Source organism: Carcharhinus amblyrhynchos, chromosome 14, assembly GCF_965287045.1.
Source record: "Carcharhinus amblyrhynchos chromosome 14, sCarAmb.v2.hapA, whole genome shotgun sequence".
NCBI classification, from domain to species: Eukaryota; Metazoa; Chordata; class Chondrichthyes; order Carcharhiniformes; family Carcharhinidae; genus Carcharhinus; species Carcharhinus amblyrhynchos.
This window is the reverse complement of record NC_137337.1, coordinates 13,723,280-13,750,575: the sequence shown is the minus strand read 5'-3', so window position 1 is coordinate 13,750,575 and position 27,296 is coordinate 13,723,280. Positions and strand designations below refer to the sequence as shown.

Genomic DNA, 27,296 nt, shown 5'->3' with positions numbered 1-27,296 from the left:
AATTAGTCCTACTCCCCTGGTCTTAGCTCATTGCCCTACAACTGTCTCTTTTTGAAGCTGGTATCCAATTCCCCTTTACTCAATCTGTGTCCAGACTCCTTCCTTCCAGGAAGTGTTTACAGGATCACAACAATTTGCTGTGTGTAAAAGACTCTCATTTCCAGTCTGGATGTTTTGCCACTTATCGTAAGTCTGGGTCATTCGCTTAGTCACCCTCCTGCCAGCGGAATCAGCTTCTCTCCATTAGTGTTCCTCACTTCACTTCGAACACTCTGTCCAGCACCGTTTGTGCCTGAGGGAAGTGTTTAGCGAACTCAGGGCGGCGTGGTGGCACAGTGGGTAGCACTGCTGCCTCACAGTGACAGGGACCCAGGTTCAATTTCCAGCTTGGGTCACTGTCTGGGTTGAGTCTGCATGTTCTCCCCGTGTCTACGTGGGTTTCTTCCGGGTGCTCCAGTTTCCTCCTACAGTCCAAAGATGTGCAGGTTAGGTTGATTGGCCATGCTAAATAGACCCTTAGGCCTGGAATTTTACTGGCACGCCTGATTCCGGGGGCGGGCGAGCCTTGGAGAGCAGCATTCTCCATTGGCCTCGGGCGGAATCGTACAAATCTCGGGTGGACATGCCGGTAAAATTCCACCTTTAGTGTCAATGGGATTAGCAGGGTTAGGGGGATAGGGCCTGGGTTGTCGGTGCAGACTCAATGGGTCGAATGGTCTCCTTCCACATCATAGAGATTCTATGAAATTTACTCCCAGCAGCTGCCTAAGTTGTTGCATTTGGAACAGCAATTGTCCTTTGCCAACGGTGGCCTAGTCACTTAAAATTCATTAGCTTGCCTCGATGGCTTCAAAACTGGAATTCACCACCTCAAATGAGAGGCACTGTTTTCTTTTCAAAGGGTAGATCTGTGCGGCTAGTGGGGAAAGGCAAGACTTAGTTGGAGGTTTCGGGTGGTATTGGTGACAGCGCTGGGATCAGTTGGATAGATCTTTCAAGGAGCCAGCACAGCCACGATGGCCCAAATGGCTGCAGTGTCCTAGTCCCAGCCAAATTCACCAAGACCTCCCCTCCATCACAAGGCCAGAAGTGAGGATGTTCATTGATTGCGCAATGCTCAGCACCATTCGCAACTCTTCAGCTATTGAAGAAGTTCCTGTTCATAAGCAGCAAGACCTGGGCAACACTCCAGCTTGGGACTGATGAGTGGTGAATGTCGTTCGCATCACACAAGTACCAGACAATGAACATTTCCACCAATTTAACCATTTTCCCATGACATTCAGTAACAGTATTATTGCTGAGTCTCCCACCATCAATAACCTGAGGGTTACCATAGATCAGAAACTGAACTGGACTAGCCATTTCATTACTGTGGCTACCAGAACAAGTCAGGGGCTAGGAATGCTGTGGCGAGTAACTCGCTTCCTGACTCCCCAAAGCATGTCTACCCACTACAAGGCACAAGCCAGGAGTGTGACGGAACACTTGCCTGAATATGTGCAGCTTCAACTACACATAAGAAGCTCAACACAATCCAGGACAAAGCAGCCACCTGACTCATCCACCATCTTACATATCCATTCCTTCCATTACTGGTACACAGTGATAGCGATGTATACAATGTAAAAAACACATTGCAGCAGCTCAGCAAGCCTCCTTCAACAGAACATGACAAATTGTAATATTTACCCTCTAGAAGGACTAGGGCAACTGATACATGGCATGACCTTCAAGTTCCCCTTCAAGCCACACACCATCCTGACTTGAAACTATATCGCCATTCCTTCACTGTCACTGGATCACTGTTTCTTCACTGTCACTAAACTCCCTCCTTAACAGCACTCTAGATGTATCTATGTGACATGGACAGCAAATGGTTCGAGAAGACGCTCACCACCACCTTCACAAGGGTAATTAGGAATGGCCTCACGTCAAATGAACACATTGGAGAAGGCCTTCATTCAATGATTCCGACTAGGATATGATCTGTGAACATAGTGTTGTACAACAAAATTCCTCTTCCATTCACCACTGTACTGTGGAGTAGCATTCACAGCTTAAGTGACATTGCTTGAAAATTTCAGTAGATTCCCCATTACACTTTTCTGAAGAAGCTAGGTATGAAAAAACGTGAGAACAAATGAGAATAAACTGGTGCACAACCAATTCTAAATAATATGGAATTAGAGGTCCCATAAAATTCTATCCAAAAAGCAGAATATGGTGGAAATCAGAACATTTCACAGAAAGTGCTGGAAATACTCAACAGGTCAGGCAGCAAGTGTGGAGAGAGAAACTAAGTTAATGATTCAGGTCAATGACTTTTCATTAGAACTGGGAAAAGTTAGATGTGTAACAGGCAGGAGTAGGTGGGACAATGTCAAAAGATAGGTTGGAAGGCAGGAGTAATTGAATGAGAGAAGAATTAGTCTGACAGTGCCAAAGGGAAGAGAGAAGAGGCAGGAAAAAGAAAAGATATGCCTACAGCACAAGGAAAAAATTGAAAGAGGCAAAGGATAGGAAACAAAATGCAAATTGTTGAACTCAATGTTAATTCCAGAGGACTGTAAAAGAGCCTAACCAAAAGATGAGGTGCCATCTCTCAAGCTTGCACTGAGCTTGGCTGGAACAGTGCAACAGGCCAAGGATTGGGATGTCAGTGTGACAGCAAGGTGGAGAATTTAAATAACAGGCCACAGGAAGCATGGCGTTGTGCTATTTTTATTGGGTGACACTGGCTGGCCAATGTTTTATTGCCCATCCCTAATTGCCCAAGGGCAGAAGAGAGTCAACCCACACTGCTGTGGCTCTGGAGTTCCATGTAGGCCAGACAAGGTAAGGACAGCAGATTTCCTTCCCTAAAGGGCATTAGTGAACCGGATGGGTTTTTCTGACAATTGGTTCATGGCCATCTGTAGATTCTTAATTCCAGATTGTTTTTTTTTCAAATTCAAATTCCACCATCTGGCGTGGTGGGTTTCGAACCTGGGTCCCCAGAACATTAGCAGAGTTTTCTGGATTAATAGTCTAACGATAATGCCACAAGGCCATCGCCTCCCCTTGTGGGCAGTCACCCACTCTGCAGTTGGTCTCCCCAGTGTGGGGCAGACCACACTGTGAGTGGTGATTAGAGTAGAATTGAAAGAAGTAAACGCAAATCACTGCTTCACCTGGAAGGAGCGTTCGCGTCCTCGGATAAAACTCTAGCGCTTAATTAAAGAAAATCGTTCCTTTCACGCTGACTAAAACACAAAACAGTACGCCATTAAATTAAAATACATTCCGCATAATGAAGTAAATAAATCAAAGTGGTGGGAGCTGATGGTTAGTTGGCAAAAATCAGCACATTTGTGCATTCGGCGTGGCAAAGGTTGCCCTCTTCGTCAGGCCAGCTGACGCGATATTATTAGAGCAAGCTATCACAATTGGTTAAAAAGCAGAAGTTTTTCATCACGTCAAGGTCACATTGGCTGTCGGGCTAGCTTTGTCCCCGCTGGCTAACAAACTAATGACAGCATTGCCATTGATAACCAATCTGGAAACCTTTAACAGATCAATCAGCCGCTAATGGGGCCTTTTTCTCCCTCCTCCTGACACTTTAGCACAATAGAGGGACTCTGCAGTATTATCGCAGAATCTCTACAGTGCAGGAGGAGGCCACTCGACCCATCGGGCCTGCCCCGATGACTATCCCACCCAGGCCCTATCCCCGTATACCGCCTTTTATCAGGGAAAAACAGCAATCATCTGCTCCGTGAACGGGATCCCCAATCTCGCCAAGGGGTCATTTCAGGAGTGAGTGGTGCCTCTTGCAGTGTGAACTGGGAAATCATTTCCCAGCATACATAGCAAATATAGGTCAGAGGGCACAGCTCCCCATTGCAACGCAGAGTCATAAAATGGCCCCCTAACAGAGCAGGTGCAATCGTTTGTCTCAGTTTTGTATGTAATGTTAGGCACCCTGTGTTTTTACAGAAAACCGCAAATGTGTAGCCAGTATAAGCGGAGGTTGTAGTGACCCGTGTAAGAACATCATGGGGGTGACTCCCCCAGAGGCACACAGAGGAAATGTAAACATTCACCTCCCTACCAAGTGTGGAAAAGGGCTGTTATTTTTAAGGAGTTAAAAACAATTACCGTCCCACGCTGACCATTCCGAATGTTTATTTTAATTCAATAGGATGTAGCTTCACAGGCACGGAGAGTTAGCAACTTGCATCACATGGATCGGTTCCAGGTTCAAGGCAGACTAATATATATGCAAGAGTCCGACATCAAACAGATTTCATGCAGTCACAACCAATTCCTGTCAAGCAAGAACTAAGCTGTCCCTCCAATTCAACGTTCAACTGCTAATCTCATTTGGAGGTGCCATATGGCAAAGCAGCCACTTCTAATTTGACTGCAAGAAAAATACTACAGGGGGCTGGAGATCTGAAAAATAAACAGAAAGCGTCGGAGACTCAGCAGGATGGCTGGAGAGTTAACATTTCAGGTTCGCTCTGATGGAAGGTCACGGGTCTGAAACGTTAACTTGCCCTTTCTCTCTTTCTCCATTAATGCACTGATGTCCTTCCAAACTTGCAAAAGGTCTGCGGGGAATATTTTGTGCTTTCTTGGGTGAAGGGGCAGATGGGTGGTAGAAAAATGTCACATTAGGAAAACGTGCCTGCTTTCCTGAGGCATAGGTCTGTCCGCCTTTGGTAGGAAGTCTCACAACACCAGGTTAAAGTCCAACCGGTTTATTTGATAGTAATCCCACAAGCTTTCAGAAACGGCGTTCCTTTGTCAGGCGCGTGTTGTGAGACTGCTTACTGTGTTTACCCCAGTCCAACGCCGGCATCTCTACATTGTGCCTTTGGTCGGGCCAGAGGAGCCTGACTCAGCATCTGCTTACAGCATCCCAGAGTTCATACAAAACCCTGCCTGTCCTCTGTCCCAGTGCTAAGATCCCCTGATAAGAACAAAAAGTGATTGCAAACTAAGCATTGTAACACCCTTCAATGCACAGTTCTTGCTGTTGTCCACAGGGTTCAAAGCTGGAGTATACAGAGCCAGATGTGCGGGTTAGGTTGATTGGCCATGCTAAGAAATTGCCCCTTAGTGTCCAGGGATGTGTAGCTTAGAGGGATTAGTGGGGATAATATGTAGGGATAGGGGGGTAGGGCCTGGGTGGGATTGTGTTCGGTGCAGACTCGATGGGCCGAAGGGCCTCTTTCTGCACTGTAGGGTTCTATGGTTCTATGTACTGGCACTACCTCCGACATCAATTCAGTCAACCATCAGCTGACAGGGAACTGAGGTCAGATTGCAACATGTCAGTCAGAAGTAGCGGTACTGGAGCAGCAGTGAGGTTCTGTTATTTGAATAGACTTATACACCCTGATTTATTATTTAAAACATAACACAGCTTTTTTCAGGGCTGATTGGTGATCTAATACTTATGCCTCGAGCACTGCGATGATATTTTCATTGTCTGTGGGAGAGCCCAGCCTGAGGCCTGTGACTGTTGGACACCCTGGGAAACAATCACGATAAGCAAAGGTGCTTCTCAGAAGAATGTCAAAATCAAAATACCACAGAATAGAAATCCATTGAACCCCTACAGTGTAGAAAGAGGCCACTGAGTCTGTGCTGACTCTCCAACAAAGCATCCAACCAGATACTCCCCTCCGTCCTGTTCCCGCCACCCCATACATTTAGCACGGCTGATCCACCTAACCTGCACATCTTTGGATTGTGGGAGGAAACAGGAGCTCCCAGAGGAAACCCATGCGGATACGGGGAGAACGTGCAGACTCCACACGAACAGTGATCCAAGCTGGAAATCAAAACCCTGGGTCCCTGGCACTGTGAGGCAGCAGTGCTAACCACTGTGCCACGTAGCTACCCCCTCACATATTGGACATACAGACATCAGGTACCAGGTGGGGGCCAAGCCAGCCAAAAACTGAGTGTGCACTATAAAAGTGCACCAATGACCACATTGTAAGTCACAGTAAGAAGGCTCACAACACCAGATAAAAATCCAGCAGGTTTATTCAGAATCACCGATGAAGGAGCCATGCTCTGAAAGCTCATGATTCCAAATAAATCTGTTGGGCTTTAACCTGGCGTTGTGAGACTTCTAACTGCGTCCACCCTAGTCCAAGGCTGGCGTCTCCACACCATGGCCACTCTGTTGGTGACGCTGGAGCGAGCCAGTTTCTCCTGAATGGTCGTATAAAGGCATAACAAGTCATGGAGTAATAAAGACTCAAAGGCTGAGTGTGTTGATTCGAGGCTGAATGTTCCACTCAGATAACATCACAAAATCAAGCTAAGATTTTCAGATAGGGCAGATTTGTATTGTGACCCAAGGCGCCAGAAAGAAACAGTAAAGAAAAAAGCCACCTAGAAAAATGTTTCAGTGGAATGTTTCCATGGATGCAGGTGGGAAGACAAGGTGAAGGCACAGGCCAGGGTTCCAAATGTAATTATAGAATCCCTACAGTGCAGAAGGCGGCCATTCGACCCATCGAGTCTGCACTGACAACAATCCCACCTAGGCCCTATTTCCGTAATCCCACATGTTTACCTTGCTAATCCGCCCTGACACTAGGGCCAATTTAGCACGGCCAATCAACCTAACCCACACATCTTTGGAGTGTGGGAGGAAACCGGAGCACCCGGAGGAGACATGGGGAGAATGTGCAAACTCCGCACAGTGACCTGAGGCCGGAATTGAACCCAGGTCCCTGGCGCTGTGAGGTCATGATGTGGGTATGCCTGTGAGGTAGCAGTGCTAACCACTGTGCCGCCGTGCCACCCCAGATATAAAGTGCCTGCCCTGCAGGAAACACACAACACTGCTGAGGCGTGAAAAGCAGCTCAACGAACCTGCCCTGGGATTCGGACTGGGAACACAGGCCCATCTGAGTTCCTCCGTCTGCACATCCTCAACTGAGGCTCTGGATTTCACATTGGAGCAGAGCGGGCCTGAATGAGAATGACATACAGTGACAAATGCAAATGGACGGCAGTGTACACAGTCTGCTGTCAGGAGCCTGGGGTGTCAGGGGATTGGAACAAAAGGACGGGACAACGATGAAAGCACCTTCAGTTCTCTGTTTCGGGCACGACCGAGTTGAGTGAGGATGAATATTCATCGATTGCTAAATTAGCCAGACCGCTTCTGGGTATGGTTCAGCTTTCACCAGTTGACACCTCCAAGTCGTTATTGTGTGGCTTTTGACATCTTGCTCAGTCTTTGAATTTGGGACAATCGGAGTGAGTTGTGACTGCTTCAGTCTTACCCCCGGCACCGGAGCCTCGGCTGCTGTCAACGGATGTGTCCGAGTTTCCTCTAATTATATTTTGCAGTAATTGTTCACAACCGGTTGGATACTTCAAACAGCATTCCAAATCAACCAATTAGGGCGGGACGTGAATATCTTTCGAAACCAATCCAGGTTATTTTTACATCTTTACCCCACAAATGACCAGATTCACTGCATTCCTTTTCAGAGAGAGAGAGACTGACAGATAAAAATAAACACACTCTGAGAGGTTAAGACAGAGTGAGCCAGTAAGAGTATACTGGAAGCTGAGAGATTAGGAAAGGAATGAAAGCAGGAGGTAGAAATTGAATCCAACCCACATTCAGCAGTTGGATAAGGGTGGCACAGTGGTTAGCACTGCTGCCTCACAGCACCAGGGACCTGGGTTCAATTCCAGCCTCAGGTGGCTGTCTGTGCGGAGTTTGCACATTCTCCCCGTGGTTTTCCTCCAGGTGCTCCGGTTTCCTCCAATACTCCAAAGATGTGCAGATTAGGTTGATTGGCCATGCTAAATTGCCTTTTAGTATCAGGGGGACCGGGAGGGTAAATACATGGGGTTAAGGGGATAGGTCCTGGGTGGGATTGTGGTCAGTTCAGGCTCAATAGCCAAATGGCCTCCTTCTGCAATGTAGGGATCTTATGATAAATAGTTTAACCTCAGTTCCCATGGATCAGGGAGATCCACACGGTGATGCAGGTGGCTGATAAAGTGGAAATGCTCGACATTTCAACTGAATGAGACAGAGACCAGAGTTTCTGTTTTGCCGTCCAAGTTTGATTTTGTGGGCATGGAAGTGAGTGACTTCTGTCTACAGTGTGACTGACCAGACATGACATTATTCTGTTCAACTTATTTTATATGCATCCATCAGGAAGTTGCCAAATTTCCTGGCAGGGACAAGCAGGAAGCCACCATCTCCACACTTACCTCATGGGATTGGAAGTCAGGGCGCCGTACTTAAAGGGTATTTAGACAGCCTGCACTATCCCTACCAGCTTCGCCCAGTCACCGCTCCATCCTTCCCCACTAACCCTACCTCCCTGTCTTGGTCATCCTCTGTGCAACTTACACTGTCACCACCTGGTCTCAAGCATAGGCTGTCTTTTACAGACGCTCCCCAAAGCGGATAAAGCAACTCAGCATCAATCAGGGAAGAAATCAAGGTCACCAGTTGCAGTTGTCAAGGTTTCTACGTTCTCGCTGGCAGGAACTTAATTTGGATGGGAAGATTACTTCTGGCAACGAGCTTGCCTGAAATGCTAATGTATGCAAAAGACTTTCCCGACATTGTTCGTCAGGAAACTCACCCTGCCTTTGAAGTCCCAGAGCTTAATTGCTAAAGTTCGTCCCACTGTCGCGAAACTGATTTTTGGCTTCCTGCCCAGTCAAGTCTCCCTCCCCCCCCAAACGTTTGCTAATCTTCCCATTGCTGGCGGGACTGGAAGATTCCAGCCTCAGAAACCACTGCCACCTGTCCCTCATTGGGATATGCGCTCGATGTCTCAAAGATCAAAACTTGCACAGGTAGTAAACTGACAAGGCCAAATGAAGCTGTGATTCTCGGGGAAGTATATAACGATTGAATGGCACTCTGTTGAATCCACTGTATCACCATATACATGGACATATGGGCATAGGGTGAGGTCACCGTTAAGACTGCTTGTGATTCCTGCGCTGGGCAGCAGTCCACAGAAGCTCACACAGAAGAATAGCCTGAGTGGGGTCACTGAGTGGTACACTGGGCTATATACCAGCCTGGTTCCCTCCCTTTATTAACCAGGTAATTCTGTTGGGAGACCATGCTTAACTTCTCACGCATCAAGGTATTGTCACCTCTCTTAAGAACTAGGCTGATCAACCTACACTTATACAGAATACTACAGTGCAGAAGAGGCCCTTCAGCCCATCGAGTCTGCACCAATGCATGTAAGGCCCTGAGCTGCCCATCTAATTCCACTTGTCAGCACTTGGGCAATAGCCTTCAGTGTTATGGTGTGCCGAGCACCCATGCAGGTACTTTTTAAAGGATGTGAGGCATCCTGCCTCCACCACTGTCCCAGGCAGTGCATTTCAGACCATCGCCACCCTTTGGGTAAAAAAAGCTTTCCTCAAATCCCCTCCCTAAACTTCCCAAAGTAGATCAGCTTAACAAAGAAAATTCAGGGACGTGGATGTTCAATAACCTTGTACAGTGAATCAGAGTCAATTGGGAAAAAAAAGAAACCTGCCTTCTGAGATTCAAATCAGGGTGACTTCCTGCTGTCGGTGGATTAATCCATTTGATACTCAGTTGAGCTGAGGTGCCTTTGGCCCATATTAAAGGTGGCGCATTCTCACTTTTTGTTAATCTTCCAAGTTCAACTGAAGTTTTGCTTCTTTAGCAAAAATGAAACATGGATATAGTGCAGAAGGAGGCCGTTCAGCCCATTGGGTCTGCACAGACCACACTCCCACACATCCCCTTAATCCCCCTAATACGAAGGGGCAATTTTGCACGGCCAATCCACCTAACTCACACATCTTTGGAGTGTGGGAGGAAACCAGAGCGCCCGGGGGAAGCCCATGCAGACACGGGGAGAACATGCAAACCCCACACAGATAGTGACCCATGCCAGGAATCAAACCCAGATCCGACATAATGGCCCAATTTTCCTAAGAAGGTGCATTTACCAGTACAGGATTCCGGGATACGAGACAGCCACGAATCAAAAATGGAATAAAGTGAAGGTGGTGATAAACTCCACCCACTCTAAATAAAGGAATCCACAGGTTGTGAAATTGATCTGAATAAATCTGGTCATTTGGGGAGTGGCGCAGATATTGGGCAGGGCTTCAGGCTCCCAGTGACCAGGAGGGAAAATAATCGATTCATTGATAAAAGTTTGCTCAAATTCTTTTGTGGGATACAAGTGTCGTTGGCAACATCGGCATTTTCTCGCTCATCCCTAATTGCCCTTGAGAAGGTGATGTCAACAATCTTGCCCATAATGTCATAACATTGCACTATGCGTACACAAACCAAATCTTTAATCAAAGAATCATAGAGTCCTACAGTGCAGAAGGAGGCCGTTCAGCCCATCGAGCCTGCACCGACCACAATCCAACCCAGGCCCTATCCCCCCAACTAGCAAGCCCCCTGACATTAAGGGAAAACTTGGCATGGCCAATCCACCTAACCTGCACATCTTTCGACTGTGGGAGGAAACTGGAGCACCCAAAGGAAACCCATGCAGACATGGGGGAGAAATTCCACACAGACAGTGGCTTAAGCCGGGATTCGAACCTGGGACCCTGCCGCAGTGAGTCAGCAGTGCTAACTGGATTATAGAATCCAGAGTGCTAACTGTTACAACACAGAACCCAGAACCTTAATGTTAAGGAGTCAGTAAACAGGATGAAGTGTTGTCCTTCTCTCCTTGTGAAAAAATTGCCGTTAGTGCATTTTGGGAATAGCACAACATCTGGTGTAACAGGAAAGACTGTGGTTTAAGTAAGTAAAGAAGCCTTTCTAATCTGCTTTGAGTTGTATGCAGCTCATCGCTGACTCCTTCACTGTCTACATTCCTCCCAAAATATAACTTATTTATGAAATTTGTAAAACCACATGACAAAACATTTGAAAATTACAGGGAGCTCAATAAAATTCAACCTGTCTCCATCAAGAATGTTCGACGCTGAGATGCCTCTACACAATTGTAATAGTCACAATAGTTAAAATATACATTCTATGTCAGGCAGACAGCCTGAGGGCAAAGCAGTTCAAATTGAAAAATTACAGAAGGTGCAATAGAATTAGAAATTTCCTCCACGTGACATGTTTCTCTCTGAGTAGCCGCAAAACCATTTTAATACTCTCGATATTCACAACACGCATTCATGTCAGGTAGACAGCCCCGGGGGCTGTACACATTTCCCAGCCCCTCAGCATACTCTGGCTCGAAAGGTCTGAACAGTGACCTTCCCCCATTGTGCCTCTGCTTTGCTGTTGCTGAGGAGGTTTTCACACAGCCCTGTGCATGATATCGCTCAATGCTGTGATTTAAAAGTAGGACACTCCAGCATTCACACAGTCCTCACAATCACTCTACCTTCCAACCAGAGTTGCATATTGTGTAATCAATAAAATCTACAAATATGTGGGTGGAGGTTCAGAGGTAGATTTTCAAGTTGGTCTAAAGTTGGCATTGAGGATCAAGTGCCTATTATCAACATTTTTTTAAAAGTTTAGTTATTAGTGTCACAAGCTGGCATACATTAACACTGCAATGACGTTACTGTGAAAATCCTCTAGTTACCACATTCCAGTGCCTCTTTGGGTGCACTGAGAGAGAATTTAGCATGACCAATGCACCTAACCAGCATTTCTTTTGGACTGTGGGAGAAAACCAGAGCACCTGGAGTAAACCCATGCAGACACAGGGAGAATGTGCTAATTCCATACAGACAGTTGACCCAAGCCAGGAATCGAACCTACATCCCTGACGCTGTGAGGCAGCAGTGCTAATCATTGTGCCACCATGCCACTCACTGCCACTGAAATGAATGTAAATGCTAATCAGTGTCAGATGAACCAAAAACAGAAAAGTGCTGGAAAATCTCAGCAGGTCTGACGGCACCTGTGGAGAGAGAATAAAGCCAGATTTTCGATTCTATATTACCCTTCGTTAGAGCTCTGACAAAGGGTCATCTGGACTCGAAAAGCTGGCTCTATTCTCTCTCCACAGATGCTGTCAGACCTGCTGAGATTTTCCAGCATTTTTCTGTTTTTGATTCAGATTCCAGCAGCCGCAGTATTTTGTTTAGTGTCAGGTGAATGGTGGGCAGGTTAGAAGTTGACTTCCTGGCTCGGAGTTTGATAATGCTCGTGACTATGTAGGAAACTTGTAGGGGAAAGGTATTCACAAATATTTCTTTCTGGCAACTAAATTTAGCCCTCATTGAAAAGCTGCTGGGTTGAGAGCAGTGATTTCATTAGTCTGTTGTCATTGGCTGTGCAGGTGAATTGCATTCTCTTTCTGGATAAGAAAGAGCATTCGGGGCTTGGAAAGCATCACTAATATTTAGCAGTGTTTCGTTAAGGTATCACAGGAATGTGGACAGCTCTCGTCACTGAGGGTCACAGAAATCATTTCCACAAGTGATGCAGATATGTATCCAGTTTTGACAATGGCATCAGCCCTACAAACCTGCAGGAATTACATTCATCGACTATATTGTTCTTGGAGCACATCAGACCCACATTGCAACAAGTACTAATGGACACGCCATTGGCCTTTGTCTCGTTACCATGTGTAGCGAGCGCTGTTCGATATTAATGAACTTAAATGCAATCACTTTATTGAAGCACTTTGGGCCATCAGTTTGAACTTGAGGAGAACTCAGAGAACAACAATGTGTATAAAAGCATGATACCACATCATGTGGCACAGTAGTTAGCACTGCTGCCACACAGTGCCAGGGATCAGGGTTCAATGCCAGCCTCGGGTGAATGTCTGCATGGAGTTTGCACATTCTCCAGTCACATTCTCAGTCTGCAGGGGTTTCCTCCTGGTTGCCTCCCATACTCTAAAGATGTGCAGGCTAGGTGAATTGGCCAAGGTATATTGCCCCTTAGTCTCAGGGCTAAATAATTGGGGTTTTGGGCCTAGATCAGACTGTTGTTGGCGCAGGCCCGATGGGCCAAATGGCCTCCCTCTGCACTGAAGGTATTCAATGACAACATTTCTGCTCTGCTTTATCTCTGCGAGAGACCTGGCATTGATCACGATGAGCGGTGAATGATGCCGGAGGTCACCACACACTATCACAACGCTCAATCTGAACTTGGAGGTAAGCAAACTAAAAGAGTCTGGCAGGACTTACCTGTGATAAAATCTTGTTATCTTCTTCCAGTAACTTGACTTTGTTTTCAAGCTGCCTGATGTAGGCTGAAGCTGGATCTGTAAAAGAGGAGCAAGACTGGAGTGAGGAAAGGTGTGTGACAAGAGACCTGGCAGTAACATTGAGGGAGGTTGGTCTCCTCCGAGATGTCGATCTATCACTTCAAACTCAGTGCAGCGATAACATTCAGGGCATCATCAAAGGGCAGGAACAAGAGGGAAAGGGACACCGCTTCTTAACAACTTGTGAATTTTTCTTTCAAATTCCAAAATATTTTCTTTCCCCAAAATGCGACAAACACAATGGGGTAGAATTTTGCCTTGAGAAACAGCAATGTGGCCCGTTACGTTTAGCTCAATTAATGTTACCAAGACTGACTAGCAGGAGAGTATAACAGTAACTAATGCCATCTCACCTGCTTTACGTTGCTGACCATGACAAATTTATACTCCAACATATTTGACAAAGCTTGTAGGTGTTACATTGAAAAAGACCCATTAAAGTTTAGCTGCAAATTGTTAAATATGGACTACAAAGTCTCCTTCTTACAACAGAATTAGGGGGTCATCATTTGAAGATAAGGGGTGAAAAGGAGACCAGAACTGCACACAATACTCTAGGTGTGGCCTCACCAAGGCTCTGTATAATTGTAACAACACATCGCTGCTTCTGTACTCAAAATCTCTCACAATGAAGGCCAATAACCATTTGCCTTCTTTACTGCCTGCTGCATCAGCGTGCTTACCTTCAGTAGTAAGGGCAGATGGCCAAAAACTTTGTCAAAGGAATGCGTTTTACTTAGCAGCTTATAGGAGCAACACAATATAGCGAGGGAGAGAGGTTTAGGAAGGGAATTCCAGAGTTTCAGATCTAGGCAACTGAAGGCATGACCACCAGTGACGGATGGGATCATTAAAATCAATGAGAGTGCAGATATCCTGGTTGGGTGTGAGTCTGGAGGAGACTACGGAGCTAGGGAGGGGTGCAAACAGGGAGGGATTTGAGAATTATGACAAGAATTTTAAAAAGAGGCCTTGTTTGACCAGGAGCCAAAGCCGGTCAATGTCCACAAGGAGGATGGGTGAACGGACTTGGTGCCAGCTAGGCTGGTTAACGGAGACTGGCAGCCGGGTCGGCTAAATAATGGGCAACCTTCTGGCAAATGTGGTAAGTGCCGACTGAACTGACACGCTCCGATCACCCGGTGGGTACATGCACACACGCGCTCGCATGCACCCATCCTGCAGAGCTGGGAACCACCCCGGGGAGGGAAGGTCAGTTGGGGAGTCGGCGGGGGGTGGAGGTGGTGGTTGCGGGGCTGGTGGATGTAGGGGTCACCATTAGCAAGACCAGAAAATCCCATCAGTGGAAAGGGACCGGAAAATATTGGCCCAAGCTCCAAGACTGGGCCTGGAACAACATGTGGGCTATGTTGGGTTTTCTCAGTCTGGCATTCTGATGGCATAAAGAGAGTGGCATCGGATCAGAGAGCTGCTGGGGGATTGGCATAAACACCTTGAAGATACCCTCCAACCACCTGATATGATGTGAACTTTCAACGCAAGGCTTGGGTAAGCAATCAAACGTCTCCCAATGTGTTAAGGAAACAAGGAGCAGTCTGGATGCTGAGAGATTGTAACCTGCAACAGGTCACCCTAACCCAAATTGACCGCACGATGCCAGGCTGGCAAAACAAACAGTCAATAAGACAAACCCAGCTTAAGCACAACACGACTGCGTTCCAAAAAGTCCCATCTCTTTCCAGCAAACATCAATGCCAGTGCAGACAACACAGTGACTTATTAAAACATGGAAGAATAAGAGGTGGCCTGAAGCAGAGAAGGTTGTCAGACGCAAGAAGACGTTTGGAATTTAAAATGATGCTGTGCTTGAGGGATAATGATCAGGGTAAAACATCAACAACAAACAACTGCAACAACAGAATGGGTTGCAACAGATTCCCTTTCAGAATCAACAAGTAATTCCTTCACCACAGCTAAGGGCTGTATTACACTTTATGTTTCTTCATCCAATTCCTGAATTCAGATTATTCAATCATTCAATTTCCTCATTTGCTGTTTTATTTCTGTTGCCAGCGGAAGCAGAGAATCCGGCTGGCGTGAATGGCCGGAGAACTCCTGCCAGCATCTCCAATGGTGGCAGAGGACTTTCAGAGCCAGTGGAAGCTGGGCACGGATCCTTAGAGCCTCTGACATTTAATAGTGATGAGCAGCAAGCCATTTTTACCTGAAGTGAGCCGTGGGAGAGAGGTGGTGAACAAAGATGGAAAGTAACCTGATGTGCGCAGAGTTAAGTGTCTAAAGAAAGATCAAATCACAAGTTCATAGCACACATGCCTCCCCATTACATTCCTCACATAACACTCTCGGGATTTCTTAATAAATGAACAGTTTGTGACTGGAGCCGTAGCATCTATTTCAGTGAGAGAGGTTTTGAGGTGTATCTGAAATGGATGGCGGAAGGTGGTGAGGGTTATGGAGGGAATTCTGGAACCAGGCACCGAGACCACTTAGACATTATTATGGGGCAAAGGAATATGCCGTTGGTCACCAGACGTAATTCTAACCACCAATACAGAGTGAGGGGTTACCTCAGGAGACGTCCAGACTCTAAAAGGGCGGCACAGTGGTTAGCACTGCTGCCTCAAAGCACCAGAAACAGGTTCAATTCCGGCCTCGGGTCACTATCCGCATGGAGCTTGCACATTCTCCCCGTGTCTGCATGGGTTTCCTCCGGGTGCTCCAGTTTCCTTCCACATCCAAAGATATGTGGGTTGGATTGATTGGCCATGCTAAATTAACCCTAGTGTCAGGGGAATTAGCAGCGTAACTATGTGGGGTTACGGGAATAGGGCTTGTGGTCGGTGGAGGCTCGATGGGCCGAATGGCCTCCTTCTGCATTGTAGGGATTCTATGACGTTAACCCTCTGAAAAAGATGCTGTCAGGCCCGCTGAGATTTTCCAGCGGTTTCTGTTTTTAAAGTTTAAAGTTTATTTATTAGCGTCACAATTAGGCTTACATTAACACTGCAATGAAGTTACTGTGAAAATCTTCCAGTCATCAACACTCTGGTGCCTGCTTGGGTCCACTGAGGGAGAATGGAGCGTGGTTGTCCTGTCGCACCAGTTGACAGATATTAGCAGGGTACGCAGACAGGATTCGATGTGAAGTAGGGGGGGACTTGGATGGAGCATGAATACCGGCAGAGGCATGTCAGATTGAACATGTGACTTTCAACACTCCTCACTCACTCTCAGTGAGAATCACTAGGCAGCGACGAGAGAGCGCAGAAACTGGTCATTTATTCCAACTGGTCTGTACTGAATCACAGAATCCCCACAGTGTAGCAGGAGGCCAATCGGCCCATTGAGTCTGCACTGAGTCTCCGAAAAAGCATCTTAATGAGCCTACCCCCACCCTATCCCAATAATGCCTAACTTAACATTTTTGGATACTAATTTAGTGTGGCTAATCCACCTAACCTGCACATCATTAGTAATGATACTCCACATAATTGCCCTCCCATTCCATCTATCTTGGTCGGTAGTTTGTATGCTACGGCGTTTCAAGTGCTCATCCAAATGCTTCTTAAATATTTTTAGGATTCCCGCCCCTTCCACCCTTTCACTTTGGTCTTTGGATACATTCCCTTTTCCTCTCTTACTTTTTTTTGAAAGCATCCAAGCTATTTGCTTCCGTCACTGCCTGTGATATTGAATCCCACCACACTCCATGAGTGAAGACAGTCCTCATTATATTGGGAGGAGACAGTCGTGGTGGGAGGAGGCGAGTGAGTGTGAGGGTTTGTGTGATTCTCGGACCTTTCTCTCAGGGGAGGGAGACAGTTTGGTTTTCAACAGCCTGCCCCTGGGGAAAATATTCTTTCAGCAGGGCAAGAACCCCTTTGGACAGCGAAGCAGTAACTCTCGAGAAGGTTAATGGTTTTGGTATGAAAACCTGCTTTTCTGCATGTCAAAAGACAATAAGTCTCACAACACCAGGTTAAAATCCAACAGGTTTAATTTGGTAGCATGAGCTTTAGGAGCACTGCCCCTTCATCAGGTGAGTGGGAATCCTGTTCACAAACAGGGCACATAAAGACACAAACTCAATTTACAAAATAATGGTTGGAATGCGAGTCTTTACTGGTAATCAAGTCTTAAAAGTACAGACAATGTGAGTGGAGAGAGGGTTAAGCACAGGTTAAAGAGATGTGTATTGTCTCCAGCCAGGACAGTTAGTGAGATTGTGCAAGTCCAGACAGTCAAAAGACTGCCAACATTCCCAGCATTCCTGGTGTTGACCACTGACGCCTTGACAAGTATGGAAGAGGATGAACAAAACAACCCGACAACTCCTCCTACAGTCAGGCTGGATCGGGCCATGAGTCATGCTGCTTTCTGAATTTCGCAATGTTTTCAAACAGCTCATTAAAAATGCAACAGGCAATGCTTACACTGTAACCCCTACTTAACTCGCAGTCAGGAAGTGATGATAAGGGTGGAGCAACTCTCCGCCTAGGGCTGCCCCCCCATATTCAGGTTTGTCTAGCTACCTTTGACTAGAAACAGGTTGTAAGAACCCACATGGGTTGCGTAACTCCAAATTTTATTGCCAGTCGCCGCTGGGGTAATCATTTTGGCAACAAACCCAAATATCTTTTAAACAAATCTCCATGAAGTAAATGAATCTGGTGCAGGAAATAAAATTGTCCCCAGTCTGGTCAGATTTGAATATGCTACGCCCTTAATAAAAGAGTCTGTGTGAATCATAGAATCCCTACAGAACACAGGGAGGCCTATCAGCCCATCGAGTCTGTTCCATCCACAATCCCACCCAAGCTGTCTTCCTGTAACCCCTCACATTTACCTTGCTAATCCCCTGACACTCGGAGCAATTTACCATGGCTAATCTAACCGGCACCTTTGGACTGTGGAAGGAAACTGGAGCACCTGCAGGAAACCCACACAGACACAGGGAGAATGTGCAAACTCCACACAGACACTGACCACGGCTGGAATTGAATCTGAGTCCCTGGACGCTGCGAGGCAGCAGTGCTAACCACTGTGCCACCGTGCAGCCTGTATAGCGCACAAGAAACAATACTTATTGTGTATTCATATATCTGACAATAGTAAATCAAATCAAATTAAATGTGACAAGGTATGAGCCCCCTTTTGGAGGGTGCTTAGTCCAGTGGCCTAGTGCTTATGATTTTGGACTCATAATCCAACGGTTGTGTATTTAAACCTCACCAGGACAGCTGGGACGATTTGGGGGCTACGTCCTGATCGAACAACTACAAAGGTTGTTGGATTGTTGTCAGAAGCAAACTGGTTCACTAATGTCCTTCAGTCAAGTGAATTTACCACCTTTGTGTGGTCTACAATGTGGTTCTGGATCACTCCTGACGCTCAAAGGGACAGGTAGCAAAAAGAGGCAATAAATACGTGTCAGTGTCCGATGCGCCCGGTGTAAAAATAAAATGCCTGTCTGTTCTATCAACATTTTCATTTTTCCAAGATTTAGCTGATTTCCCAGTTATTGGAGTGGGGGTCGGGGGAAAGCCAGTGTAGGTCGGCAAGATGTCGGCAAGCCAGTGGAGGTGGCACGGTGGTTAGTACTGCTGCCTCACAGCGCCAGGGAATCAGGAATTCTGGCCTGTGTTTGTGGAGTTTGTATGTAGTCACTGTGTCTGTGGGTTTCCTCCGGGTGCTCCAGTTTCCTACCACTCTCCAAGAACGTGTGGGTTAGATTGATTGGCCATGTTCAATTGCCTCTTAGTGTCAGGGGATTAACAGGGTAAATACTTAGGGTTACGGGGATAGGGCCCGGGTGAGATTGTTGACGGTACAGGCTCGATGGCCTAACTGAATTGTAAGGAGAGGCTGGATTTACTGAGACCTCTTCCCCTGGAGTGTAGGAGGCTTAGACTGATCTTATAGAAGTCTATAAAATAATGAGGGGCATAAATAAGCTAGATTGCCAACATCTCTTCCCAAAGGTAGGGGAGTCTAAAACTAGAGGTTTAAGGTGAGAAGGGAGAGATACAAAGGGTCCAGAGGGACAGTTTTTTCACACAGGGGATGGTGAATGTCTGGAATTAGGTGCCAGAGGCAGTAGTAGAGGCGAGTATAATGTTTTTTAAAAATCATTTAGACAGTTACATGGTTATGATGGGTATAGAGGGATATAAGCCAAACTGGGAAATTGGAACTACCTTAATGGTAAAAACTGGGCGGCATGGACAAGTTGGGTTGAAGAACCTGTTTCTATGCTGTAAATCTCCATGACTCCGTGACCTCCTCGAAGACATTGGAGCTGATAGATGCTCCCCCCGCACTCACTGCTGTGGCGCTCCAGGGTCCAGGATTGCTGGCAGGCTCATCCCGATCTCTGGAGGCAACCCCAATCCCTGGCATTTCCCCAGATTAGTCCTGATGTGTTTTTCCACCGGCATCAGGGAGAATCGGACATGGGAAGGAAAAACCCTGGTCAGGCTTTCACCTGCATCCCATTAGCAGGATGCAAATCAGTTTCACGCTCAGTTTCGTGCCGGCCACGGTGGGTTTTCCAATCTGTCACGGTTGGCACCAGTGGAAGATCCCACGTGAAATTAATGCCAGCGTGAAATCGATTGTTGGGCCTCTGGCCAAATTCCACCCTGCACGCCCCCTCCTCCACCCCCCAACCCCACTCCCACCGCCTGCCACTGAACCTGCCGCTGGGGGTGTGAGAGTATCCTGCCCATGATTTTGTTCCCCTGCCCCTGCATGTGTACTCAAGCTAACTGTAATACTCCAATGCCAGCCATTTGCAACCATCTTCACAACAACACATCCTGTACCCATTGGCAGAATCGCTGTATGTTTGTACAGACACTGAGCATATTGTGTTCCACAGGAAGGGAACACTTGATATTTCTCCTTCTCTTACAAAGGTGCAATATCAACCATTGCTTTTGTTAAACACTCCAGCCGCAATGCTCGCTTGTACATCATGTTCCTCAGGCACTGCACTGAACATGAAGACAAACCACTGCAGTGTAGATCAGGACAAAAATGTCACAAAGCGCTCATGTGGCTGAGTGAATTAAAGAAGTTAAAGGGACCTCATCATTTCAGCACAAATAATGCAATTAAAGTGCAAAGTAAACACTGATACCACTGTATATTAACCAGTGAGTTGGAGGCAGGGTGTGACCTTGAGAGCTCTAAACTCATGATGGAGACTACAGCAAAGTCTCGCATGTACAACAGGGTTATAAACTCCGTGAAATGCAATAAGCAGAGGGTATAACAAAGTAGAAACTGTGCATAAAACAAAAAAGTAAAGTTTAACGTTTATTTATGAGTCACAAATAAGGCTTACATTAACATTACAATGTGGGCAGCATGATGGCAGAGTGTTAGCACTGCTGCCTCACAATGCCAGGGACCCGGGTTCAATTCCTGACTTGGGGTCACTGTTGTGTGGAGTTTGCACATTCTCCCCATGTCAGCGTGGGTTTCCTCCAGGTGCTCCGGTTTCCTCCCACAGCCAGGAAGATGTGCTGGTTAGGTGCATTGACCCGAACAGGTGCCAGAGTGTGGCGACTAGGGGAATTTCACAGTAACTTCATTGCAGTGTTAATATAAGCCTTACCTGTAACTAATAAAGAAATCTACTTATTAAGTTACTGTGAAATTCCCCTAGTTGCCACACTCCAGCACCTGTTCGAGTCAAACCAGCACGCCTTTCAGACTGTGGGAGGAAATCAGAGCATCTGGAGAAAACCCGCACCAACACGGGGAGAATGTGCAGACTCCGCACAGACAGTGATCCAAGTCGGGAATGGAACCCAGGTCTCTGGTGCTGTGAGGCAGCAGTGCTAACCACTCTGCCACCGTGCCACCCACTACAGTCATATTGCTTCATAACTGATGAATTTCCTACAAGGTGGGTTCACCATTGTTACGTGGGCAAATCCGGTGCCCGCTTTTGTTCACAGAAGGGCTCCACACTGGGCAAGTGTCCTAAATTTAGAGCACGGCATAGATATCATGTACAGGGCTGTGTAAAATCCTCCTCATGTGGTGTCGGTAAATGTGTCGTGCTGTGACAGGAGTGCTTTGATAGACCACGTGCAGTTAAGAGCCAGCCACATTGCTGTGGCTCTGGAGTCATATGTAGGCCAGACCAGGAAAGGATGGCAGATTTCCTTCCCTGAAGGACATTAGTGAACCAGATGGGTTTTTACAGCAATTTCATTACTGAGACTAGCTTTCAATTCCAGATTGATACATTAATTGAATTTGAATTCCCCCAGCTACTCCTGGGCCTCTGCATTCTGCTGACATTACCACTGTGTTATCTTCTCTCCCTCTGACTCCTATGACAGATGAGACAAAGCAGCCCCAAGACTGTGTTGATCAATTTTCCAAGCCTGTTGAATGATAGCTTGGAAAAAAATCAGCCAGCAGATTCTATACTTCAACATTATCAAGGAGCCTATGCATTCCAAACATTCTCTCTCCCACCTTCTTCTGTCGGGAAAAAGATACAAGAGTCTGATGTCACGTACCAACCGACTCAAGAACAGCTTCTTTCCTGCTGACTTTTAAATGGACCTACCTTCTATTAAGTTGATCTTTCTCTACACCCTAGCTATTGACTGTAACATTACATTCTGCACCCCCTCCTTTCCTTCTCTACGAACGGTATGTTTTGTCAGTATAATGTGCAAGAAACAATACTTTTCACTGTGTACTAGTGACAATAATAAATCAAATCAAATCAATGTCATGCATGATCTCCTACTGCCCAATCAGCTTGATATTCTCTACTTATTCACCCAAACAGTTCACAGATTGTAACAAAACCCCACTTTCCTCCCAACCAGCTGAGTGCCAGTGTGTGCAGAATCATTGTGGAATTATAGAATCCCCACAGTGCAGAAGAAAGCCACCCACTCATTGGGTCTGCACCAAATCTCCGAAAAGCATCTTTTACCCAGGCCTACCCATACATTTACCATGGCTAACCCATCTAAACTATGATGTGGAGACGCCAGCATTGGACTGGGGTGGGCACAGTGAAAAGTCTCACCACACCATGTTAAGTCCAACACTTTTATTTGGATTCACTGATGAAGGAACAGCGTTCTGAAAGCTCCTAATTCCAAATAAACCTGTTGGGATTTGACCTGGTGTTGTGAGACTTCTTACTGTGCCAATCTTACCTACAGATCTTTGGACACTAAGGCAATTTAGCATAGCAAATCCACCTCACGTACGCATCGCTGGACAGTGGGGGGAAACCCACCCAGGGAGGAAATGTGCCAACTCCACATAGACAGTTACTCAAGCAGCATTGAACCCAATGGTCCCTGGCGCTATGAGGCAACAGTGCTCACCACTGTGCTACCGTGCTGCACTGCAGGACCAGGGGATGCACAGCAAGAGTGTACTCATTTCAAATCAACTACAAGTTGAAAATATTTGTTCAAAGGATGAATTATAGACAGGCGAGCACATTTGAAAAGTATTTCATTAGGTGCAAACAACAGGGAAACATCTTAAGGTCATGAAAAGCCACTTCAATCAAAGCAAACATTTTTCTGTTTGCAGAACACAATCACAGGATTCCATCATCGTGTCTATTCCAGGACCTGGTGATTTTAGCAGCAGCTCGTCAATCAGGGAACTTTGCATTCCAGAGATTTTTTTTTCCCAATTCGCTCCTCCTGGATTTATTCAAGACAGCTTAGCCAACCCAGGCCTGTACTGTGAAAGGAATCAGTCCACAGTGAGTTAAAGTGATTCGCTAAGAAGCCCCTAGACCTTAAGCCTCTCTTCCTATTCCTCGTGACCCTGTAATCTTGTCTACAGCTGGTCACCAGACCCGCACTGTTGAAGCGACTTGTTCAGACGTTCGCCCACTAATCAGACTCTGGCAAATTGGAGGCACAGGTTACCATTCCTTCAGCAAGTAAGAAATCAGGGGATTCGCACAGTACCCAGTGTTATGATGAATAAGCTGCCAAACACCTTATCCATTGCCCCCATTAAGCACCATCCCTCTCAATAGCTTCACATATACCCATTCCACTAGAGAAGTGGGTGCCCATTCCACTTCAGAAACGGGTGCGCATTTCAACCACACTTCCGCATGGATGCACCAGTCAATCCCGAGTGCCCAGAATCACTGGACAGGGTTATAAATGGGTGATGTCTATTTCGAGCGCAAATTCTATAAATAGAGGATTCGGGAGAGTCCAATTGTCACGCGGGGTGTAGCTGAAAAGGCTGCTTGTTCATTTTTCAAAAATCCTCATTCAGCACCAGATGGGACAGCGTGCAAAATCATTCTGAGCTGAGTGAACAGGCACTGTACAGTTATTAAATCCTAAAATCTGCTGCCAAACAACTGCCGATGTTCCAGCACAGAACACTTTATAAAGGAAGCCTGGTGCAGACACAGGAAAGGGTTTTCACTACTCAACGGTTTCAAATCCAGGAGTTAGCCAACAAATCTACCGGCTATTAAATAAAACCTTGCAGGTTCATACATTATTCCAGAATTTCCTAAATGTTTATGGCTTCTCGATTTTGCAAGAGTGGAACTAGACATTGTTAAAAAATAATCTGATGGAGATTGTAAGGAGCAAATTTTACACCAATAAGTGAGAAACATTTAAAAAAAAAACTTCAGTTATTAGTGTCTCAAATAGGCTTATGTTAACACTGCAATGAAGTTGCTGTGAAAATCCCTTAGTCACCACAGTCTGGTGCCTGTTCGGGTCAATGCAGCTAACTAGCACGTCTTTTGGACTGCGGGAGGAAACCCATACAGACACAGGGAGAACATGCAGACTCCGTGCAGACAGTGACCCAAGCCGGGAATCGAACCCAGGTCCCTGGCACTGTGAGGCAGCAGTGCTAACCACTGTGCCAACTCAATGTAAAAACAGGTGTGTGGGAGCCCTGTGCATGATCTCTGAGTGTTTGTGCATGCAGAATGATCACAAAAGCACTCTCATGTCGACTGGGTGCCCAGACTCGCTAAGCAATGTAATTCCTTGGAAGTCATTAAATCAAAAGGATATTAAGGAATAAAGATTACTTCATCCATTACTTCACTACCTCCTTTCATTTTCTCTTTCTGAAAAGAACTGTTGGTCCAATCACTACTGTATTCGTTCTAATCATACCTCCAGCACCATTTGCCAACAGCAGCAGCTTTCCCGATGGATATTCCTTCATCTGCTCTTTCCTGCCCTTTTAACTCCTCCCTCCTCACTCCAAATACTTCTTCAAAGTGAAACACTTTCAATTTAGTGCACTGCTTTCTCTGCTCACAAAGTGGTCTCCTTTGCAGTGCGGAGAGCAATGGCAGATTGAGTGAACTGCTTTTTGGAACGCCCCCATTCAGTCCACCAACATGACTTTGAGCTTTTCCCACCACACCATTTTCATTCTCAATCTTGTTCCCGCTCTGACCTCTCAGCTGCAAGTATTCCGATGAAACTCCATGCGAGCTGGAGAAACAGCACCTTATTTATTGACCATCTGGATTCAACACGGTGGAGTGACTTCAGCGAGGCCCATGAGGTAGGCCTCTTGGAGTATGAGCTCCCTGATTGAGAGCATAATTACCTGCCCCACGTTATTACTCCCATAAAAACGGGAGTGTCAGCTCTTCTGACACTCCTGATTCTGACTGTGAACCAGAAGCGCACTGGGAGTGGAATGGAGTTTGTAAATAAAGGGAATGTGGTGAAGGGACACTGAGGAATCATTTCACATTGAGATCCACAATTTTACATCATCACCTCAGCCTCCAATTTGTTTTGTGACTTTTTCTCCTCTTTGCTGGTTTGTTTTTCTGAATCTCACATTTTGTTCTTTTCTTTTTAACTTCATGTTTGGATGGCTGCATTCCTGCCATTCACACCTCTTCTAGACTTTTGTTACTGCCACTCCCTTTAGCCTTGAACCATGAAACCATTTCATATTAAACTGCTCCTGTGTCCTCAGCCCCGTTCTTCTTCCTAATCACCCTCCCCCCCCCCAATCTTTACTCAGGGGGTAGTAAGGACGTGGAATGCCCCGCCTGCAGCAGTTGTGGACTCGCCAACTTTAAGGGCGTTCAAATGGTCAGTGGATATGGATAATATTGGAACAGTTCAGGTTAGAGGGTCATTAGATTGGTTCCACTGGTCGGCGCAACATCGAGGGCCAAAGGGCCTGTACTGCGCTGTCATGCTCCACGTTCTATGCAAAGACACTGCCAGGCCTGCTGAATATTTCCAACGTTGTTATTTCTGGCACTTCCTTTCGAAATGTGGATCTCTTCATGTTTCACCTACACACAAACTCACACTCATACCTCCAGTTTGCTCTTCGCACACATGCCCCAACCCGCACCGGAAGCAATTAATTATAGTTAAGGTAGCGAGGAAGGCATCAAAGAGTAAAGGGCATTTGATGCCAACAGCTGCATTCCAGATCATGCCAAAAATGTTTCCGATTCAAACTCATCTACTTGTAAGTTGCGCTGCGATGTAAAATTAGTTTGCATGAACTCTCAGACAGTTGGTTAATGCAGCCTGCCACTCTACACGGTCGTCAGTACTTTGTATTGTCGCGTGCTGTAGGCTTTGGGTTTGAAAGACCAGTTCAGGTTTGTTACAGAAGCAAAAAAAGAACCAGAAAGGAAATTAAAATACTCGACCAGAAAGTAAGATTAATATTTTAGCTGGTAGGAGGTGCACCCCCAAAATATGTCAGGTCCAATCTTTTCACTTTACAGACTCAGTTTGACTCGCTGTATAATTCCTGCTTTTCGTTTTCTCTTGCCTGGTAGATTGTACTGCTATTGAGTACATTACACAAGGAGTCCCTTTAAGCACCTCCCTCCTCCATGCTAGAGCTCAGCTTTCTCTAATCTTTCCCCGTGGCTAATCCCCTTTATACCTTGCTGATTCTCTCTCCACAAGCACCATCGCAGATGTATGTTGCTGTGGTTTGGTGTAGTGACCAGGATTGCACGCCATCCTCCAAATTGGTTGATCCAGTGGATTATGAAGCTTTAGATTAACCTCTGTGGACTTGTTCTCTCCCAGTAAGAACACGGGGACGAGGCGCAGCATTAAGTCAAACAGCCCCTTGGTGTCGGTGCAGGTTTGATGGGCCAAAGGGCTTGTTCCTGTGCTGTACTTTGTTCCAAGTCTGCCTTGCCAATCAATATAATCATGGCGCAGTGGTTAGCACAGTTGCCTCACAATGCCAGGGACCCAGGTTCAATTCTGGCCTTGGGTCACTGTGTGGAGTTCTTCCCCTGTCTGCGTGGGTTTCCTCCGGGTGCTCCGGTTTCCTCCCACAGTCCAAAGATGTGCGGGTTAGATTGATTGGCCATGCTAAATTACCCCTTAACATCAGGAGGAACAGCTAAGGTAAATACATGGGGTTATAGGGATTGGGCCTGGCTGGAATCGTGGTCAGTTCAGACCTAATGGGCTGAATGGCCTCCTTCTGCTAGAAGATAGGAGCAGGAGGAGGCCACTTGGCCCTTTGAGCCTGTTCTGCCATTCATTACGATCATGGCTGATCGTGATTCTCTGATTCTGCGATCTTCTGCATCAACTCCATATCCCACCCTACATTCTTTGGTTCCCTGCGAATCCAAATATCTATTGATTTCAGCCTTGAATATACTCAATGACTGTGCATCCACTCATCTAGGGGGACGGAATTTCAAAAATTTACAACATTTCTTCTCAGCTCATCCGACATCCCTTCTCCTGAGACTAGGAACTTGTGCTTCTAGGTTCTGCAGTCAGAGAAAATCAACTCCCGATTCTAGTGCTGGTTAAGCAGTAACTCTGCTCTTCTGACTTTGTATCCTTTTCTTTCGAAAATGGAAAATTATGGGCAGGATTTTCCATGCCCGCTGCGGCGTGTTTCACAGTAGCAGAGGCGGCACGCCATTGGCTGGCAGCGGGATCTTCTGGTCCTGTTGCTGTCAGCGGTGTTTCCTGTTCCAAGCTGAAAAATCCGCGGTGGGGGTCGCTGTCGACAGGACTGGAAGAC

The 27,296-nt window shown here is 46.4% G+C and overlaps 1 protein-coding gene across 5 annotated transcripts in view; it reads right to left on the bottom strand.

The window, feature by feature from the left end:
* Positions 1-27,296, bottom strand: part of ccdc85ca (coiled-coil domain containing 85C, a) — a 216,484-nt gene that overhangs the window by 58,275 nt on the left and 130,913 nt on the right. For all 5 annotated transcript variants that reach the window (XM_080202321.1, XM_080202323.1, XM_080202322.1 and 2 more), the window contains exon 2: positions 13,186-13,262. In XM_080202321.1, the coding sequence (XP_080058447.1) occupies positions 13,186-13,262 (77 nt within the window). The remainder of the gene's footprint in view (positions 1-13,185; positions 13,263-27,296) is intronic.